We start from the raw sequence: 20152 nt of genomic DNA on the forward strand, positions 1-20152 counted from the left end.
TTATTTGATTAAATAAATTAAAGAATTTGAATTTGAATTAAAAAATTGATTGATTAAATAAATTGTTACTTTCAGCATGGAATCATTGTTTAAGATAGGGTTGAGTCCATGTGGTATCCATATTGAATCTCTAAAGGCCAACTACGTGGAAACACTTGTTGAAACCAACAAAGTTCTTTGGCCAATGTTTATTGTTTATAGTTAACCACATTGTTGTCTTAACGTGAGAAAAAATAATACTGGGAACAACTTGAATCCAGATTTACAACAAATTTGAATATACAATATTATTTAGGTTATAGAATATGAAATTGGTTATGTCTGCAAATGATTGGCGGTTGATTTAAAACACGCAGAAGGAAATTTTTGTTGAAATTATTTACGATTTTGATACAATTTTTACAGTTGAAAGAAGAATCAAATCTTTGATCTTAACATCTTAATAGCTCCTATGATATTTTAGAAGTTGAGTCGGGCAAATATAAAAATAATGAATATGATATAGTTAAAAACATTGAAACCTCTCTCTTAGGAAGTCGGTAAAAAACTGCGTAATTTAACTATGACTTTATCGCCCCATAACAAAGATGCAATTTCAACAACCAATTTTAATTCTACAGTTAAGCTTCTCTTCGCCGTCTCTATAAGGGGCGATGTGTTTATACAAGGGATATTTGTGTGTGTATTTAATGTTAAAATAAGTCTACCGACCGAAATTGGGCGTAGAGGCTAAATCCAAATTGCAGCTGTTTGCTGTTAGCCGACGGCGTATATCGATTGAATTGTACCAAAACGTTCGCTATAGAACATTTAACCATGTTATGTTTACCTTTTTTATGATAATTTTCAGCCAATTTGCACCTTTTTTTTGCACCATAATGAATTGCATACCCAATTAAAGGCTGACATACCTTAACAACGCGGTCCACAGCACCGACCACATTGCACAGCTACAGAAATGCCACAGTTGATATGCAAGTTCTTAAAATATATACACGAAAAATTGAGCGTGCGATTCTAATCCCTGAAGGCGTAGGTTCAAGCCCCGGATGTGCAAGGGAACCCTAAACGTACGCATTTATTACTAATACGTTTTTATCCTTACGGAGAATCTATATTCTTAATTTATTGAACTAGATAAGATTCGCATAAAATTAAAACAATATAAAATTTACGTTATTGTAAAATCGCTAATGAAACAAAGATATGAACAACTTTATATTTATTATTACTATGTATTCCGCACAAAATGTACGCGAGATTCAAGTCTTTGAAAAATTTGCAAATTTGATATAGAAAGTATAGGAATAAATACAAAATAAAATCATGCGTAATAAAGACAATTGAAAACTAAGCGAGTGTCGCATCAAATTAGGCGTAGCTAAAAGTCGTCAGAGCTTGAAGAGATCTTAGTGGAGAGCTTTTTGAGCTTTGCTCAATTAGTGAGCCTTCTTTGAAGTGCAATGGAAAGCTTTAGCTTATAAAGTTATAAAATCCTTATAAATAACTAACATACAGATTGATTTATTAATTAAATACATCGTCATTTATTAAAAATCTTATTTCGTCCCTAAACACGTTTACCCGCCATGATAGAAAGAATACTTACTACTATTACGTAACACAATTTATACACAGTTCGAATGCTTAACTTTAATCGTCAAAGAATTGTTTTTATTATTTAGTGCAAACAGCGCATTAGAATATCGTATTAGATATACCTATATAAAATATTATGCTATAGATAATTGTTTTCTGGAATAGATACGTAATTTTAAATAGCTCGAACACTGAGTAAAAAACGTTTTCTCTAATTTTATTAATATTTTATCATACGGTCAATAAAAGTCAGACTTGGTTAGAATTACTTAATATGTTTATCATGACATCTGGTGATTGTACGTCTTCGAGATGCGCAAGATTTTCTCAATAAGTTGTCATCAGTCTAAATGCCTCTGGCCGCTTCATAATAAGCGTTTGATCGTGGTACCGTGTTGATAGATTGATGCGTCAAGTCGCAGAAATTCATCTTTCATATCCGCCGCGATATACGTATTTGGCAGCCATCAATGGACTAAGGATATCCGTTCGTGGTTTAGCGATTACGATTCAACGTAGCATTTATATTCCTCTCATCGCCTTTTTATCTTGAACCAGTCAACGTATTTAAATTTAGATCTTATAAGAAACGAAACGTATAATTGAGCTTTGCCAATAGCAGAAGATTATCCCCATCTCATTTATTGATATCTTTTCTATAGAACGTCATTACAAAGGCGCCGGTGTAAAATATGCTGATCCGCAGACAGTTTCGAATTAAAACCACACCGAAAATAAATTTGAAAGGGGTCGGTGGCGGTGGGTATGCGCGATAACGCGGCGCCAGTAGTGCGTGAATGATCATCCCCAGTTGCATACGCTCTGAACAAACCGTGAACAGTGAACAATGGCAGCGAACCTGTGCTAATCCCCACATTGTGCAGTGTTGAGCCGATGAACGGTGAGCTGCGGACGCGATATCTCTCACGACCTACCGCCGACACTTGCTCCACTCATTAGCATCCCTACAATTCGGCACCACTTTTAATTAAATAACATAAAGGAGTTTTTATAGAAGTATTAACGTAACTTATAGATAGTACTGACTTTTTAGTTTTATTATTTTGCAAAAAGTACTAAGGGTTGGATCTGATGACTAAAGTTCAATTATGTGTAGCTCCGTAGTAAAAATGAATAAAGTATGTAGTTTAAGCCAAATCGTGATTACTTTAAAATCGAAAGCATAAGAAACTAAATTCATAAAAGTTTGACGAAGGTTTTTGTTTACACTACAGATGACATGAATGGTGGTCGAAGGGATTCATTAAGAAATACTGTCGAGATGTTCCACGTTGTGTGCTGTCCGTATTTAGACGAGCAATAAAATATATTCCTTATTGCAAGCCAATTAGGTACAAAATTAAATAGTGACGATTTTATTGAAAAAAGTCGGCCGGACGGGCGGGATGAATGGTGTCAAAATGACATGTCAGTTTTAATTTTTTGCAATTTTTAGGCTTCTAAACGCAAGTAGGTAAACGTGCCATGACAATATACAAACTTAATATATGTATATCTAAAGAAGCTTTCTCCGTAATTCTTTGTTACTTTGGTAAAAAACTGGGTATATAAAAAAAAATTGACCCGAAAAAAAATATATACTTAAAAAAATTAAACAAAAAATTTCCTATCTTAATCAATTACGAATAACAATAAAAAACGGGTTTTTATTTTAATAAAATAATGCAGATCTTTGACATGCTATTTTAAACAAATCGCGTCACTGTCTTAAAAAATTACTTATTTCGTTTTGCAACTAAAAAACTTCACACTACCTGAAAATAAATACCACCAACAAAATATAAAAATAATGTTTTTATTGTTAACAAATTGTATTAGAATATTCTGAACTAGCCTATTGTTGCCTACTTTGCTAAAAAGTGGAGCAAATTCAACTGTGTATAATTGAATTTGAACCATGAGGAATAGTTTTAAAGAAGCGTTTCTGTTTGACAGATGCAATTGTAGTTTTGTATTGTGCGTTTTTGCAGATTATATCGAGCGGAGCCCGGGGCGCGATGAGCAAAGCATGAGGTAGATGATTATTCGCCACATTAGACCCGGGTGCGGATTCCTTACTCGATGCGGGTCTGATCCCAACCTGACAATTGTTGCACATTTCAATCTCCATTCAGATTAGATTAGTACAGAATGGGCTATTACAATAATAATAATTATTATTATGTTGCGTTTATACGTTTGACATGATGGTAGTAAGCAGGTTCAAATTAATCCGGGACAGTTCTGAGACATCACAGTAAACACTTTAGTAAAAGCGTATTAAAACTACATAAAATAAAAGCGACCAAGCTGCCCGTAGAAAAGGAATTGTAATTATCTAATCAAACGCTAAGAGAGCAATAAATTAACTAATTATGTTAAGTCATTGAAAGGAAATGGAGTAATACTATGTGATAAAGAGATACTTATATAAACAGTTTGTTACGCTAGCATAATTTTATATTGTACTTCGTAGTCGTTAGCGGTTAGGAAACCGCGGAGAGGTTCTGAAAATTGTTTATTATGGATCAATAAAGCGCACGCAAGTTTATAAATAATACTGGTTTAACTACATCTTCGTGGACGCTAATGATTTATATTATGTAATCATTTTACAGTACAGGACCTCTAAAGATCTGTAAACAATTATTATGTTAGATATAAATCTTGCAATAAAAAATATAGATGGACCTACAGTATCTTCACTCTAGTGAACGACATAATTTGGTGTACACGATTTACGACTTCCAGATTGCGTAAAAACACGTCTATAACAAACTAAACAAACACAGGCGCGCGCGCAGCCGTCTATAAAGCGAAAGTTATCTACATTTAATTACATTCCGGTATTTTTGTAAGTATGGTGGAGACCGCCGGCGACGGTGCTTTGGTGGCCTGCAGAGGCTTCTGCTGTAATATGACACTGACAGCAGAGACGGCCATGTTTAAAAACTAAATCAGTGTAATTACACAATTGCATCTCTTTCGTCTCTTCCTGTCAAATTATCTATTAAACGTAACGTTATTTTCGTTATGAAGAAAAAGAAATTAAGAACGTAATGTCATTCCTACTTACATTCCAGATCCATAAAATCCATTAAAGAGTGAAATATGAGAAGTGAGCAATTATCGTTAGCTCGCTTTTAAAGTCACCTTTGTTGCTCTGTTAGTCAATCATTGAACAGACCAAATTGTTCCTTCAATTCGCTTAATGTTTGAGTTCCTGCTCTAAATAGTAACGGAATGGAAGAGGATATTTTAACAATTACAGGAAAATGGGAAAAAACTAACTAACATCTAAAGTGCCAAGTTAAATGTACTTGCTGTTCACATAAAATTATTTACAGGTTTGGCATCATAATTCAATCTTAAGGGAAAACCAAGAAGAGAGAAGTAGAATATATATTATATTCTAAAGAATATATTTGTCGTGGTTCTCAAAATATATATAAAGCTAATTGGTGAAATTATTGGAGGGAACTTCGAATCTATATAAGCGTGAGTGTGAGCAAACATTGATATATATTTGGTATAGGATTGTACATCACGTTTCTATTGAACGCTCTGGGCGGCACTGGCCCAAAAGAGGGTTGGCGGGAATAGGCAAATATTTGCCCTAAGGGCTGAGAAGCAACCGACTAATTGTTCTTTAAATACCATGAACCCACCCTTTAGCAAACATTTGAAAATCCATTTGTAGAAGTCAACTCAACTTTTTAACTCGAACATTTTTACCGAAAAGTTTCGGTTACAACTTTCTATGTTTATTTAATGTTTATCATAATGCCTGCGAGTTTGTTTGCTTAGTAGGTATAATAAGAAGGCCCTGTAGTGAAGTGAACTACTTTTAATTGATTGTTAATGAGTATATGTAATTACGACGATAATTAACTTAGCGGCAGGAATCCTCTAACATTCGTTTTACTAAGCCTTTTCTTCCCCACTTTGAAATTGGAATTGGCCTTCAGTTATGGTCTGTCCACGATATGATCTGTCACTATAATAACAAGATGGCATTTTTTGTATACATGTCTGTCTTTGGTAGCTAGAAGTGTCCACGGATTGCGTCTTCTAATTAATGCTGAATAGCATACTAAAGAGTAATTGTTGTGCTAGCATACAAAATTAAAAAGGCGTAATTGTTTTGCTAGTATCCTAAATTAAAAAAAAGTTGTTTTCGGTACACTTATAATAATAACAAATTATTTTACGTCTTGTTTCTATCTAATAAATATAATTTTAAAAAAAATACCTGATTTGTCCAAACTCATTTTACGATCAGAATAGATTTGTATTTTTATTTTTGTAATGAAGTCTAAAAACTACTGGACCGATTTTAAGAATTTTTATACAAGCAATTTTATTTCCACAAAATCCAGCCTTTTGAAGCTTAAAGTATGCTAGTTTTATATTATATTCTATATATTTTTTTTAATTAATAAAATATATAATCCTAATTATATAAGACAATTAATTTCAACGCATCTCACGAATCCAGGCCTGCTCGTAAATAATAATCACTAAACCATTCGTGTTAACATTTATTTTTAATTTTACATGAAAAATGGAATGTGAACCCATTAGTAACGCGAAGAGATGGACGTCTGTTCCTCTGTCAGCGTTTCTATTTCAGTAACATCTATTTGTCACGTTAGACTAATTTGTGCTCACCGGGAAACGGAGATTCATTGTTACAAGACACATAAAATTTTATTGCATGTTTATGTCATCTAAATTAATATAATATTTTATTGACAAAAAGATACCTCGAGCTAGGTTTAATACTCAGCTGTGCAATAGTGAATTAATTATAAATTATTTTTGATCGTGTAACTTGATCGACTAGAATCGCTGAACAGAAACCGATGGAAGCAGATAGTCCGCTCTAGATACTTCGTTGCTGACCACGACGCTCAGACATGAGCTGCCGACTAAAGAGAGAGAGATCGACTAGAAAAATACACAATGCCAATAAAACATCTATTCAATTAATTAAAATTAAAATAATAAAATCAATAGCAATATTCCAGGCGCTGATCTCCTCAAACAAGGCAACTCCCTGTTAATTATATTATGTGATTATAAGTTTTAAAACAAGACATAATCAATCAAGTGTAATTTGTCATCTGTCAAATGTCAACACCCAGCAAATTTTGAGTTAGCACAATATGTTTTTTACGCACTGAACAAGGATAGAAAGATCTCATTAGCTTTTCATTAAATGTATTGTTTATTTAGATTTTTACTTAACTGTTCGGTAATTACTGACTCTAAGTGCGACTGTAAGGCGTAACAAACCAATCAATGAAAAAGTTTCCGTTTTCCCATATCCCGTAGATGTTGTTTTAAGAAATGTTCGTCGTAAAATAGATTTATTGAGACGTTGTTGTATTCAGATTTATTCATTTCCGTCAAAAGCATGAAAATAGAAAATTGGGTGAAGTAATAAAACGAATTTAATAACAATTCATTCATTGAATCGTGTTACGCGGCACAATTAGGTGTTTCCCTGAAAGCAGCCGAGTTAGTTCACGTCGCGCCGGTCGCCGCCTGCGCACTGTCATTACTAAAATAGTGGCCTCAGAAAGGGTAGCCGCAGACATGGCCCATATGGAGTGTTGAGTTATTTTCATTTTCGTTAAGAGTCTGTATTAATGTCTATTGTGTAATCAGAAAGTAATAAGCATAGGTGTGTTAGATTGACGTCCTACACTTTTTTTAAAGGCATTATTTGTTAATAAAACTTAATTCACGAATATTTTTTTTACATTCAATATCTACAACAGTAACACTCCGAAACTCGAGAAGGGCTGAATCGGTTTTCATGGTATTTGATTTGTTATATTTATCATTTCGAATCGTCCGAATAGTAGAGACCTATTAAAACATAGGAAAATTGACGATAAAGTAATCTTAAGAACAAATTTAAATATATATAGTTTAATATATATATTTAAAAATATATGGCGTATTTTAAATTAATAAAATGTAAAATTGTGTCAGCAATTAATATTAATTGTTAAGTATTTTTGCATGCGTCATTTTGTGTAAACTATGGAAAATATATCAAGCTACAACAAATTAAGGCACATTGTAACGCTGAAAATTGCAATTTAGTGACATCAGTGAACTAATAATTTATTTTGTATTCATTGTTTTACTTTCTCAGAATCTTAAATTAAGTTCTGCTTATCTGTAGGACATTCAATGACTATATAAAACTTTTGTATCAAATTAATTTTATATATATTAGGAATTTTTCATTAATCGCAATCGTCGAGAGACTGTCAAATCAAGACTCAACCTGACAGATAACAATTTAATACTTTGAATTCATATTTTTTGACATTAGTTATTATGATTATGGTCTATTTAAATGTTGCCAAATTATTTATAGATTTTACGAAAATACTAATAGTGTTTTCTTGTTGAATTAATTGTTTTAATAGAGTTTATATTGTAATTGTACAATGTACCAGGTGACCAAGTACCAATGATACGATGATTAATGGGATTTAATGTCCCTAATTCTAGACATGAACAGTCTTACAGAATGGCAGAAAAAAATGTTTTCATTTAATTTGTTTGACGAGAAATTTTTTAACCGATTAGAACATTAAATTTCGGAACCTGATTTTTATTAAACATGTAAATCTAAAAGTACTGTAATAAAGAGGGCCTTGCATGAAAGATCATAATATAATTAGACTGAATGAAGAACGAAAGTCACTTTATAAAAAAAATACAATTGGATACAATTATATTTACCGTATGTGACTTAATATAAAATATTCATCGATTTTATTTATTCAGCAGTTTTGTTTGAAATCATTCACTCGTGCACTAAAGCCAAAGCACCTTAACTAGCTGCTTCGGGTCATTCCTTGTTAGGATAAAGAAGTTCTAAGCAGATGAAGTTCAAGAAATAAAAAGGAAGGATTAAGAAAAGATGGAATATTTTAACAGCGATTTATATTTTCAGTATTTTTTTTTAAGCTTTTAATCCAACAAACCAATTTTAAGAAATTTCGTAGATATTGTAGAGCATGAAACTGTTCAACATTATTTTTATTTTATTTAGCACACGATACAATAACTAAAATTACAACTATTAATAAAGTACGTAGTGGTTTTCTAAATATTAATTACGGTATTATTTTAACACTATAATAAAAATGATACCTACTATAACGTTGAATTCTTCTGCGAAGTCAAAGCCACGGGTGTAGGCTAGTATATTGTTAGGAATACTTTTAGCGGACAAACAATATAACTTAAACGAATGGCTGCTGCCGCAACACGGTGGGTAGTCTCGTGCCAAATTAGACTCGATAAAGTAAATATTTATTTAAGTTTCAATATAAACGTAGGTGGCGAGATAACCGTCAAATCAATACTTTACCAAGCTACGGTTGGAATTACCAACAAGAGTAATACAGTATTTTTATCTAAACGTTCGTATAAATTTTAATATTAAAACATATTTCTTTCTAAATCGTTTATTAAAATATAAACATAACAATCAAATATACAGTATTTAAATTTTTTTTTAACAAGTAATAATAAAAATTTATAAAAAAGAAGATTACAAATTTAAAAAGTTTGGTCCCTGTGGCACCTTCATATGTATACCTTCAACGCTGGCAGCATTTCCTCGCTGTATTGCGATACTTATTCGTTGAACGAGGAAAGCACCAGCTCTGTGGTCACCGGTACCATCACCAGGTGCCAACTTAAATCTTAAATTAGCGCCTGAATTTGAACCCCACGGCTAGTAAGAGTCTGTATCAACAAAAAATTATCTAAAAGTATATGTCTACACGTAAATTTTAAAGATGGCGGGACTAATTAATTTTTTTTTTAATTTATTCCTCGAACTCTATTTATGGGAAATTGTGAAAATCTTAAAATTTAAAATTTTTTTTTGTATTTCTGAAAAGCGAACAGTTTTTAATGTTCCATATGATTAGTTACAAATTATAAATAAACTAAGAGTACAAAAACACCAGAAACCCACTTAGTGATCTATCTTTACGTATAAAGGGCACCCAAAGAGAAGAAAAAACTTTGAAATACGGTATACATACATTTAAATCTATCTTATGGAGCCAAACAATCACATCCCAGGTTAAACAGAAAATACCTAATGACCTAATACCTAATGAATTACTTGTGGGCATAGTTTATATGTACCTGAGGGCAGGGCCAGGAGGTTCACCAGATGTTCAGTGATATCACCACCCACAGACAATAGTGTTCGCATGTGTGTTGCCGGTCTTTTAAGAATTGGTACTGGTTAAAGGACCCTAAGTCGAATTGGTTATTGGTTCGGAAATACTTCAAGGATCAGCTGGTTCCACATAGTGGTGGTGCGCGGTCAATTGTGCAGAAATGACTATTAATAACCACCCAGTATTTCAGTTAAAACGGTGGTAAAATATTTTAAATAATTAAATTAACAAGTGTGTAGAAGATGACTAGATCGCCTATAACGCCATATGATATCACATTCTACTAATTTTGACAAACTGTATAAAGATTTTTTTAAACTTCTTTTTATCCAATACAGAGATTTGTTGCCTTTGTATGTAAAGCGTGCGACCCTTTCTGTGTATAATTAGCCTTTCCTCCTATATGTACTATATCAGACACTGACCGTCTACAAAACCAAACCGATCGAAGAAACGGATGCAATCTGAGGCCAAGACTCCATTTCGGTTTTAACGCCACTGGATACAGATTTCAATTGGAAAAGAGTATCCGTATATACCTGCATGAAGTCTGTGGCAAAATTTTGTACCTCAACTAAAACACGGTCTCATGAAATAGATACTGAAAAGTCTGCCCATGGAGATTCAATATTAGCTTAATTTAACTTCCCTCAATGCGACCCTTCAGTCAATACCGATTTGAATGACAGTTGGGACAACTCAAGGCGTATAAGGGAGGGACCGAAATTAATCATAGGGCGTGGACGCCATTTTGTGCCCATTTTCCTTGGGGTACCGTTGTTCACGCTTCAACGTCAAAGCGTCAACCACTCAAATTATGCGTGATAAATTATTTTTGGAGCTTTTGTTGTACTCAATATTTAACCACGATATTAATGTTTTAATTTGTATATAAAAACGTGTTTTTTATAGTAGAAAATAAAACTATATAATATTTGTCACTTAAAAACATAGTACGTTGAACTAGTGAAGACGTGGACACGAGATATCGAATCGAAATTAATCGATGTAATAATCTCTCGTAATAAAGCAGTGCAGCAGAAAATTGGTGTTATTTTAAAGAATGTATTCGTAACGAATTGAATAAGGCTAATTCTATATAATATCCAGACATTCTTTACTTTTTCTGCCTGACAATATTATTTTCCGTATATCGAATTTGGGACCTAGGTTAAGAGTTGCGTTAACGAAAGCTATATTTATAAGTAATTGACAAAAATAAAAGAAACCGACAATTTTTCGCATTATTCTTATTAAACTAGGCGGGACCTTGTGAATGTAGTGATTATATAACGAGTTCAGTAAAGAAAAATATTTTCATTTTAATATTAAAAATTAGCTGCTCTTGAATATTAGCACTCTGTCCTTAGTCGTAACTCAGCCGGATTATTTTCTTATGCTTATGATACATGACTCGCTCAGATGCTTTCCATTCCTGTACGCCAAGAATTTTAGAGGCATTAGATAAACAAAGGATTAAATTATCGCGTTAAGACAGAGATAATCCATACAGCTGAGATGGTTGTTCACCTTTTGTCGACCTTGAATCCTTCTGCATGTGACTCATGAGAAATTGTAACATAGATACTTAGATGTCCAAGGGTAGAATCTCCAATCCCGATAGGCTTTCCTTTCTGTACCATCACTAAGGCAAAAACATTAGTAAGAGGTACCTGATCAATATTCTGAATGGGTGAACTGTCTTCCTCATTAAGACAGTTAGACTTCTTTCATGGCTATTTAAGAGTTCAGATTTGGTTATCAACTACAATCTTATTTTGTTAATAAATTCATGATTTCTATCTCGTTCGTTTCGATAATATAGTGGTTACTCAAACTTGTCTGTTAAGTATCAAATCAATACAACTGGACTGAATAGGACTAAAAAACTAGTTATGTAATGGATTTATTTATTTTCTTAACATTAAAAATAATAACCCAGCCGTGAGAAACCGAAATAGGTTGCAGAGTTTTAAAATTATTTTAATATTTGCAACCCTGCCTCTGTAGAATAAGGAAAAAGCGTCCAACATTATTGCATTTTATGATAACAAAACACTATCAATATTTTTAATAGGTATAATGATGATCGTGTAGAATTGGTAATTTGGGGCCTATAATTGGCTCCTATTTATTTAGTGTACATGGTACCAAATTATTGAATACGTGCAATGTCATGGCCGCAATTTTCATCAAAAATGACGTAACCTCACCTTCATGCATGCTATTTAAACAAATAACCGTAGTGCCAAAAGCAACATGGTGTTGTAAAAAACAATAAACATCATCCATAGTTCATTGACCCGTACACAGAAACATTGCCAAAATAAGTGGCATTGTTTCAATAATGTGGGATACGTATCGCTTGCGATTTTCAGTATTAATTCATATCGTCTTGAATGCCTTATTTGGTTATCATTTTGAGTATAAGACTGATATTTTGTCTTAATTTTATTACACCAGATAGAATAAACTCATTACCTAGTTGTAGAATTTACTATATAATAAACAGGCATTTGAAAAAGTATTGTAACTTCACAATGATGAAACCTACGCAGCCTGCCCACGATTGCCAGGCATGGTTATTCTTTATCCGATAAAGAAAGAAAGTAAAACTTGGCACGTGGACCAAGACCACGTCACTCCTCTTAATTTATTAAAGATGAGACACGCAAGTTCTTATTAGAAAAATGTGATTTGCAAACAAAGAAAATGGAACACCAGTTTCATGTTCAATTTTAGTGGAAACATTTAATTAAAATAAAAGAAATATTAATTATTATCATTGATGACATATCGCTTCATACCAGATTAAAATATGATGAATTATTAATACAATTTTTTCTGGTCAGTTTCGTTAAAGTTAAATTTATTTATACTTATTTTAATTAGTTAACTTTTGACGACTTTAACAGGCTATGTATTGATTAACAGTTTTCATAAATAAAATCGTAACCATGGTTACTTTACGAAGTGTAGGTACCTTTCAATGACGCTATCTTCACGATATATCAAACAACTACCACCAATTTTTACCAACCTCATTCTTATCCATAAACTGTTTAAAAATATGATTAATAAAAACTATACTTGTTATGAAAGCTCTTCAACTACCTAGGCTCGTGGGTGGCTAAGACGACCGTCATCTTAATACGTCACTATGACAGCCCTTCACTTGAATCGGGCCAGCCTATGGTTAAGCACACTCATATTCTCGAGTTCACCTTATCCCAGTCCTTATTCATATTCGATTAGCCAATTGGCAGGGTGCCCGATTTTTAAACTCTAATGAGTGTTCAAACCCCAGCTGGTGTAGGAACAATGACGTGTGTCAAAGAAAGGTGATCGTCATATAAAAAAAGTTGATCAAGGCTGGTAGCGCCACTACTTTTTACTAGTTTATATTCCTATAATGTATCCAGCGGACAAACCAAATTTTGCAAATAAAATCTTAAATCTCTCTCAATAGAATACTTTACGACCTCTTGTATTGTCGTCATGTGTCATGTGCTCTGTATAATAAATGCATTTTATTCGGATTTTCGTTATGTTAAAAATAACACGGATTTTATTTAAATCAACAGGCTTATTTAATTTGTTGGAATATTTCAGGCTTCTGAACAACCCAAAATAGCCTTAAACAACTCGTAAATAAGCCTTCCTATCATTTAAATTGGTTAACACAATCCATTGGTGATATTTCGTCAGTATGAGTCTTGGTCCTTGAAACCACTTGATTTTTTTAGTTAGCTTTGGAATGCAAGGTTTTAATCAACGGTGAAGTGCCTACTCGACGTATCGAATCGTGGTGATTATATCAATAAGACTTTTTATTTTTTATGATGGCTTGCGTCGTCTACATTTACGAAATATGTAATATGATAATAATAGGTGAAAATGCAAATAATAAAAAGATAATTTATTTAATGAACGATTTTGACGAGATATTTAATTCTTACCAGTTACGTTTTCAGTCTTTCGTTAAACTTTAATGTTTCGCAACGGAAAGTTGCGTACCTGGGCCACGTGTTGCGCCATGACCGCTACCATCTCGTTCAACTAATTATAATGGGTTAAATCCAGGGTAAACGGCGTGTTGGTCGAAGGAAGAAATCATGGCTGAAGAGTTGCTGCATCTGGCGCAGGAAAAGTAACGCTTCAAGAAACAGGGCCATTACCTCCAGTAATTGAGAGGCACTTAAAGAAGTTAAGTTATACAGTTAAATTATTTACAACCTAATATGTATTTATATGAAGTATAGTTTTAAAAATACATAAAATTTGGTGCAATTTTTTTTTGTAAGGAAACAGAGATTTTTAAACCAACTTTTTTATTTACATTTAAGATTGAGAATTTCAATTTTTTTATAAACTCGGAAAAATGACGAGTTTATTAAGGGAGAAAAATGAAAGCTATGTGTATTCTAAATACAAATAACCATTTAATATGCAAGTAGGTACATATATATATATACACACGTTTAACATAATATATCACAAAGTTATTAATTTACTTACATAACACGGTATTATGAATTCACTAAATTAGGCTTATATGAAAGATACATTTATTATATTAATGATATTAAGTTTTCTATGACTTCGAAAAAATAGTATGTCTTGCTGATTATTATTAGCTGTTTGAACTTAAAACTATATCCATAAAAATACAAAGCCTAACATACCACATTATTGAAATGTAAAGTTAAAGTGGGAAAGGCAAAGAGTCTAACTAGATCTACGTATAATTTGGTCTTGAATCTGTACCCAGAGTCGTCCAGTTATCTCTATAGATTTAAATTTAATAAATGGAACAAGCTTATGAAATCTATCTTATTACTGATTTACGTTTTTAATTACTCAATATGTTTTTTTAAATATCAAAGCTAAGTTCCGTTTACTATAACAGACTCTGAAATAGGGCTAAACGAGTTCCGGTGTTATCCTCACTTAGCAAAAATATCAAACTATCCTTTTTGAAATTTTACATCAACTTCAAAAATCCTGAAGCAATTAACAAATTATTTCTCCTTTATTTTTTTTTAACCGGAGACAACTTGCAGGAGCTTCATTTCATCTGTGACCATTGACAATGCCAAAAGTTTTTGAGAATCGCTCATCCCCACAATGTTGTACATTTTCTAAAATGTATCACGATTCAGAGTTTGGAATATGATAAATTTAGTTAAGTATTATTTATTTATTATCACTTCATGAGAAATATAATATAAATACTATTATTATAAATGTAACTGGATTGTTTAAACGTTTAAGTTATTACAACTAATGGCATATGTAGTTCATGTCGTGGACATGAGTTTATGAAATATTAAGATAAACAATTGAATGGCAATCTTTGAAAATATTTTGTGCTTTATGAACACTAACAAATTATCACTCTTTACATACACTCAAAGAAAAAGACTAGATAGTGTATAACTATGTGTAACTACAGCTAGTCTAATGAATATTAAATTTTATATTAAACAATTCGAGTTGTTTGCGTCGCCTTTTTTACAGACGACATAATCTTATAACTTTATCTTAGTGATCCCTAACGAACTACTTATTATTAAATGATTTTAAAAATACCATTACTCGCATAAATTTAAAACAATTTATCGGTATACAATAATTTAACTATTAAACTAAATTAAACAAATATACAAACTAATGTAAGTCTTCTAGAGAAGTAAATTAAACTTCGTTCGTTTCGATGAATATAAAAAAGTCAATTTTTCACTTCATCACCTATTACGTATATTCTTCCTTTTTCATCTTCCCACGCCTTCATCAATGTTTAACCTATAACAAAAAGGGAAATTATGTTTTTGGCATAAATTTATTGATACAGGGAAAGAGCATTAAAGATACACTTCCACAGGAACCACTAGAGTTACATTATTATTTTTTTTATAAATTTATGATTAAATCTTAATGCAAAAATAATACTTTACTAAATGGTGATAATAAATATATATTTCATTGTTGCTCTAGAAATTATAATTTTGTCTTAAAGTTTTAATTTTAATTTGTAAAATTGTTCATACATTTTTATCTAGATGTCTGGTACTAATTGGGATCAGAGGATTTTTAATTTTAAAGCAGTAAACACATTCCTTTCATTCATTGTTGAAACAATATAAAAGTACATCACTTAAAACTAAATAATCTAGAGAGAAAATGAATTTATACAAAACAAATGAACATAATAAATGAAATCAAATTAATGATGTCATAAACGGTCTTCAGAGTCGTCGTTAACGTCAAATTTTCAAATTTACAAACAGTCAACAACAGATTTACAATATTAACCGTATTAAATTCACCGTTCAAGCGATTTTCTATAAATTTTTGGTTTGGTCTCCAATTGTGTAAACATTTTCAGAATAAAAAAACTTGGTATTATACAATATCATTATTGAGATTTCGTTTGTTTCATACAAAGGCCGTCTTTCTCGCTTATCATTATTAAAATATTCGTAAAATAAACAATATTTTGCGACTTTTAATGTGCTAAAAGTTCAGCAAACCGTCTCGCACAATCCTTATGTTTAACGTATTAAAGAGAGGCACTAACTAGAATCTAGATTAATCCTTAATGTAATGTAACCTATTGGCTGATAGCATCCGTATGTAAATACTATTGATATGAATACTACAATTGACGTTTAATATTAATTAATATAAAGCTATATCTTATGTGTTAAGTTTCATGACAGCATCTTTATTATGAAATAATTATTTTATTTTTAATTTAAATCAGGAAGATGAGAAGACTTTAGAACTGAGTTGAATGATATTATATTACCTCAAAAAGTTTCTTGAAACCCACTATCTTTTAAAGAAAATTTTACCCTGAGGCTGCAAAGTCCGAGAACTTCGTCCGACGGATGTATTTTTAAAATTGAATAGTTTAATAGGTATTACGTATAATGTTTTTTTTTTTACTTTTAATATTACTAACACATTTTAAATAAACTAACGTACAAAAACACGAAAAAACACTGACCTAAATTCATTTAAATTCCTTGCAAACTAAATAGTTAAAAAATACAATCAATATATGTATTTCCATTTCAAGGATATATATTACATGAAACGACGTAAATAGAATTCAGAGTTGATTTAAAACGTAATATATAGCTAACACTTCAAGTCCGTAATAAACATCAAACAAGTAGAATGTACAATTTTTACAACTACAAAAACATAAGCACTATAAAGAGATCACTTGATACCAATAAATAAAAGTTTGATATCGGTTTTATAAGTATCAAGAAAGTGTAAGAATATTTTGTGTGTTTTATAAATCTTCTCGCGTAAACTTTTACGAGTTTGTTAATGCTCCTCGGAGTGTTTGATGCAAGTAATAGTTTCTGTTACACGGTAATAAAGTGTTACTATCTTATAAAACTATCGTTGCTCACTTAAATTAAAGGGGGTTTATACTAACACCTGTTTATACTAGAACGTTGCACAGACCAGTGTCTCAACCTGAAGGTCGTTACTTAAGTATACATCAATTTTATACCCGAAACAACTCATTCGTATGGTGAAAGAAAACATCGTGAGAAAGGGAAGACAACGTGACTGAATCTGGCCCTTTTTGTCTTTTGTCATACGGTTTCACTCATTTCTAAATATCACATGTTTCAAGCACGAAACTATGACCTTTCTCGGCTGAAAAACGACCAATAAGAAGCACGCACTACCGGGAGTTCGGTAGTTCGCTGATAGAGTAACAATAACTTCAAGTTGTTTTCAGGTGCAGTTTAAATGGATTTGGTATGTTTGTTTAAACTAGCAATGAGACCCATCCCCTAGGTTATACCATCTCAGATACACTAAACCTATGCATGTTAGAATAGCAATATCAGATCTCTATGTTGGTTAAAATAAAGAAGGCTGTTATAATTTCTACATTTAACTTATTACACATTGCTTCTTCGTCCGTGGACTGATTTGGAAAATAAAGATTGCATGATTCTGATTTTTGGCATTAATTACCAATTTAATTATGTTAGTTATACAAAATAACTTAGGTAAATTAAAAATATAGTGATTTAATATTTTTTTGTGCATTTCCGTCGTATTATTTGTTAAAAAGGATAGTGTCATGTGTACGTGTAAAATGTACGTGATCTGGTCGAACTTATATTGTTAGAGAACTTTTTTTATTGTTCGACACTTGTTTGCCAGATGGTTAGTTACACATTAACACAATACACACCAAGCAAAGGTCCGTATGTCCGGCATTGAATGAAACTTCATACTGATTGACAATATTTTACATGAATTTTGAAAAGCAAACGAAATACTACTAAAATTCCTTTTAAATGTAAATATTTCTTTTGCAAATTAATTAATTTAAGCATTAATGTACCTTATATACTATATAAGCGTAAAAGTAGGTATGTTAATAACCCTCGTATTATACATATTGAATATATCTAATCTATATATTACACAGAATAACACAATTTGACAGCGACAAAAAAGTACTTTAAATGAGTTAATGAATAAAGTTCCAAAAATTAATCGACCTGTCATAAACCAACCGACGGCTACACCTCCACATCATTAGCATTCATTATGGGTGATTTCAAACACGTGTTAAAACATACCTATAGAATTGAACAGAGCGGGAGGCGGCAGGGTCGGCCGCCGATCTGTAAACAGTGCTTATCGACGCCGCCGCTTGCCTCTGCGGCATCTCCGGCTATATTTATCCGGTGGAATTGACGCGGGCGGCTAAATCCGTTCGGCGCCGTATGATGCCGGCCTCCTGCAACCACAACCACGTCACGAAGTGCTCCAACGTCCGACGTCCACCCCTCGGCCGCAGGGGTTGATATCAAACAACTCGCACAGCTAGTTCGCGACGCCTATAAGATTCGCAAGTGCAAGTAAAAGGGTAAAAATTTATGCTCACCTGAGGGCGATGTCTCAGTAGGACTTGTGAGCGGGTGCGGGTGCAGCTGCAACGCAGGCTTGATGGTGGTAATATGATGGAGCGGAGGTGCGGTAATGATGATGTGGCGGTGGTGACGCTCGATATGCGTCAGGAACGGGAGAACCGCCGCGGAAGCCGGCCAGCTGACAGCTCGGTGGTTCAAAGAGATCTCTAAATACTGGTGGTAACTGTTCAGCTGGGGGTTCAGGGGCCGCATACCAGCCTGATGTAGCTGCACGGAACTCCTCCGCAGCCAATGAATACGGTTGTGGTGAGCAATAAACCGCGGAAGACGGCAGTCGTGGTTCGCTAAACTCGTCAAGAGCATCATTAGGTTTCTCGTACCGGGCGCAATCTGCACCGGGCTCTCGTTTAGGTCTACACTCGAAGATGCGCGGCTTAACATCGGGTTTCACGTCCCGCTGTTGTCCGAGAGCATCCGCCGCACTGAGCGCTTCTTGTGCAGCTAACGCTTCTTGTGCTTGTTGCAGTTGTTGCTGTCGTTTTATCGCTTCTTCCTTTTCCTTAAGTGCATCCTTTTTCTTAAATCGGCGGCGACGTCGCAAGTAAGATCCGTTGTCGAACATGTTGTATGAATCGGGATCGAGAGTCCAATAACTACCTTTACCGGGCTTCTTGTCGTCTCTGGCAACCTTAACGAAACATTCGTTCAGGCTCAAATTGTGTCGAATTGAATTTTGCCAGCCTTGCTTATTTTCTCTGTAATAAGGAAATCGCTCCATAATAAACTGATAAATACCGTTGAGAGTTATCCGCCGGTCGGGGGCGTTTTGAATCGCCATTGCAATCAGTGCAATATATGAATATGGTGGTTTCACCATATCTTTGGGGGTGCCTACATGTTGCTGATGCGGATGAAGATATGGGGCACCATAACCGTATCTGTATTGTTCGTAGGCATAAGGTGTCACACCCGCAGAATATCCGCCGGTAGCACCTCCGCGGTAGGTATAAGGACTTTGTTCACCAAACAACGCGTGCATTTTCGATTAATTTCGTTCACATCAACAACATCATCAAAAACTGAACACGAGATTCTCGACGTGCTACTTTAACGGCAACAAAACGATGACTGACTGATTTTGTTTAGATTCACAACAACGGCCGTTTACATAGCGGACGCTAAACGAGAGGCGAATGAGAGAGACTGGGGCGACACCGGCTGTGGTAGAGAATACCACGAGGCGCCGCCTCCTACACATTAGTTTTTGTCTCATTCTAAAGTTTACTGCACTGGTATCTTTGTCTCGCTCGATCACGATGCGATTTACGAATTGGTGAAGGACACGCCCAGAATACTGCTTAGGGCGGAGCTTATAAAGCTCACGATATCTACGTTAAATGT

The 20152-nt window shown here is 33.3% G+C and overlaps 1 protein-coding gene across 2 annotated transcripts; it reads right to left on the reverse strand.

Annotated features, from left to right (window-relative positions):
- Window positions 1-14314: 14314 nt before the first annotated feature.
- Window positions 14315-19922, reverse strand: LOC110999300 (fork head domain-containing protein crocodile). 2 transcript variants are annotated; one of them, XR_002600388.2, is made up of 3 exons: window positions 18766-19922; window positions 18458-18618; window positions 14315-15635 (listed from the first exon to the last, which is right to left on the reverse strand). XR_002600388.2 is itself a non-coding variant. In XM_022268302.2 (2 exons), exon 1 carries the CDS (start codon window positions 19788-19790, stop codon window positions 18780-18782), a length of 1011 nt encoding a protein of 336 aa, XP_022123994.1. In that variant the 5' UTR covers window positions 19791-19922; the 3' UTR covers window positions 14315-15635; window positions 18766-18779. The 2 variants fall into 2 exon arrangements, 1 of the variants encoding a protein (XP_022123994.1); XM_022268302.2 differs by lacking the exon at window positions 18458-18618.
- Window positions 19923-20152: the final 230 nt, after the last annotated feature.

Source organism: Pieris rapae, chromosome Z, assembly GCF_905147795.1.
Source record: "Pieris rapae chromosome Z, ilPieRapa1.1, whole genome shotgun sequence".
In the NCBI taxonomy this organism is placed as follows: domain Eukaryota; kingdom Metazoa; phylum Arthropoda; class Insecta; order Lepidoptera; family Pieridae; genus Pieris; species Pieris rapae.

What these genes read in the sequence shown, in the direction of transcription:
- LOC110999300 (XM_022268302.2), bottom strand. Translation starts at nt 19,790, where the DNA reads ATGCACGCGTTGTTTGGTGAACAAAGTCCTTATACCTACCGCGGAGGT.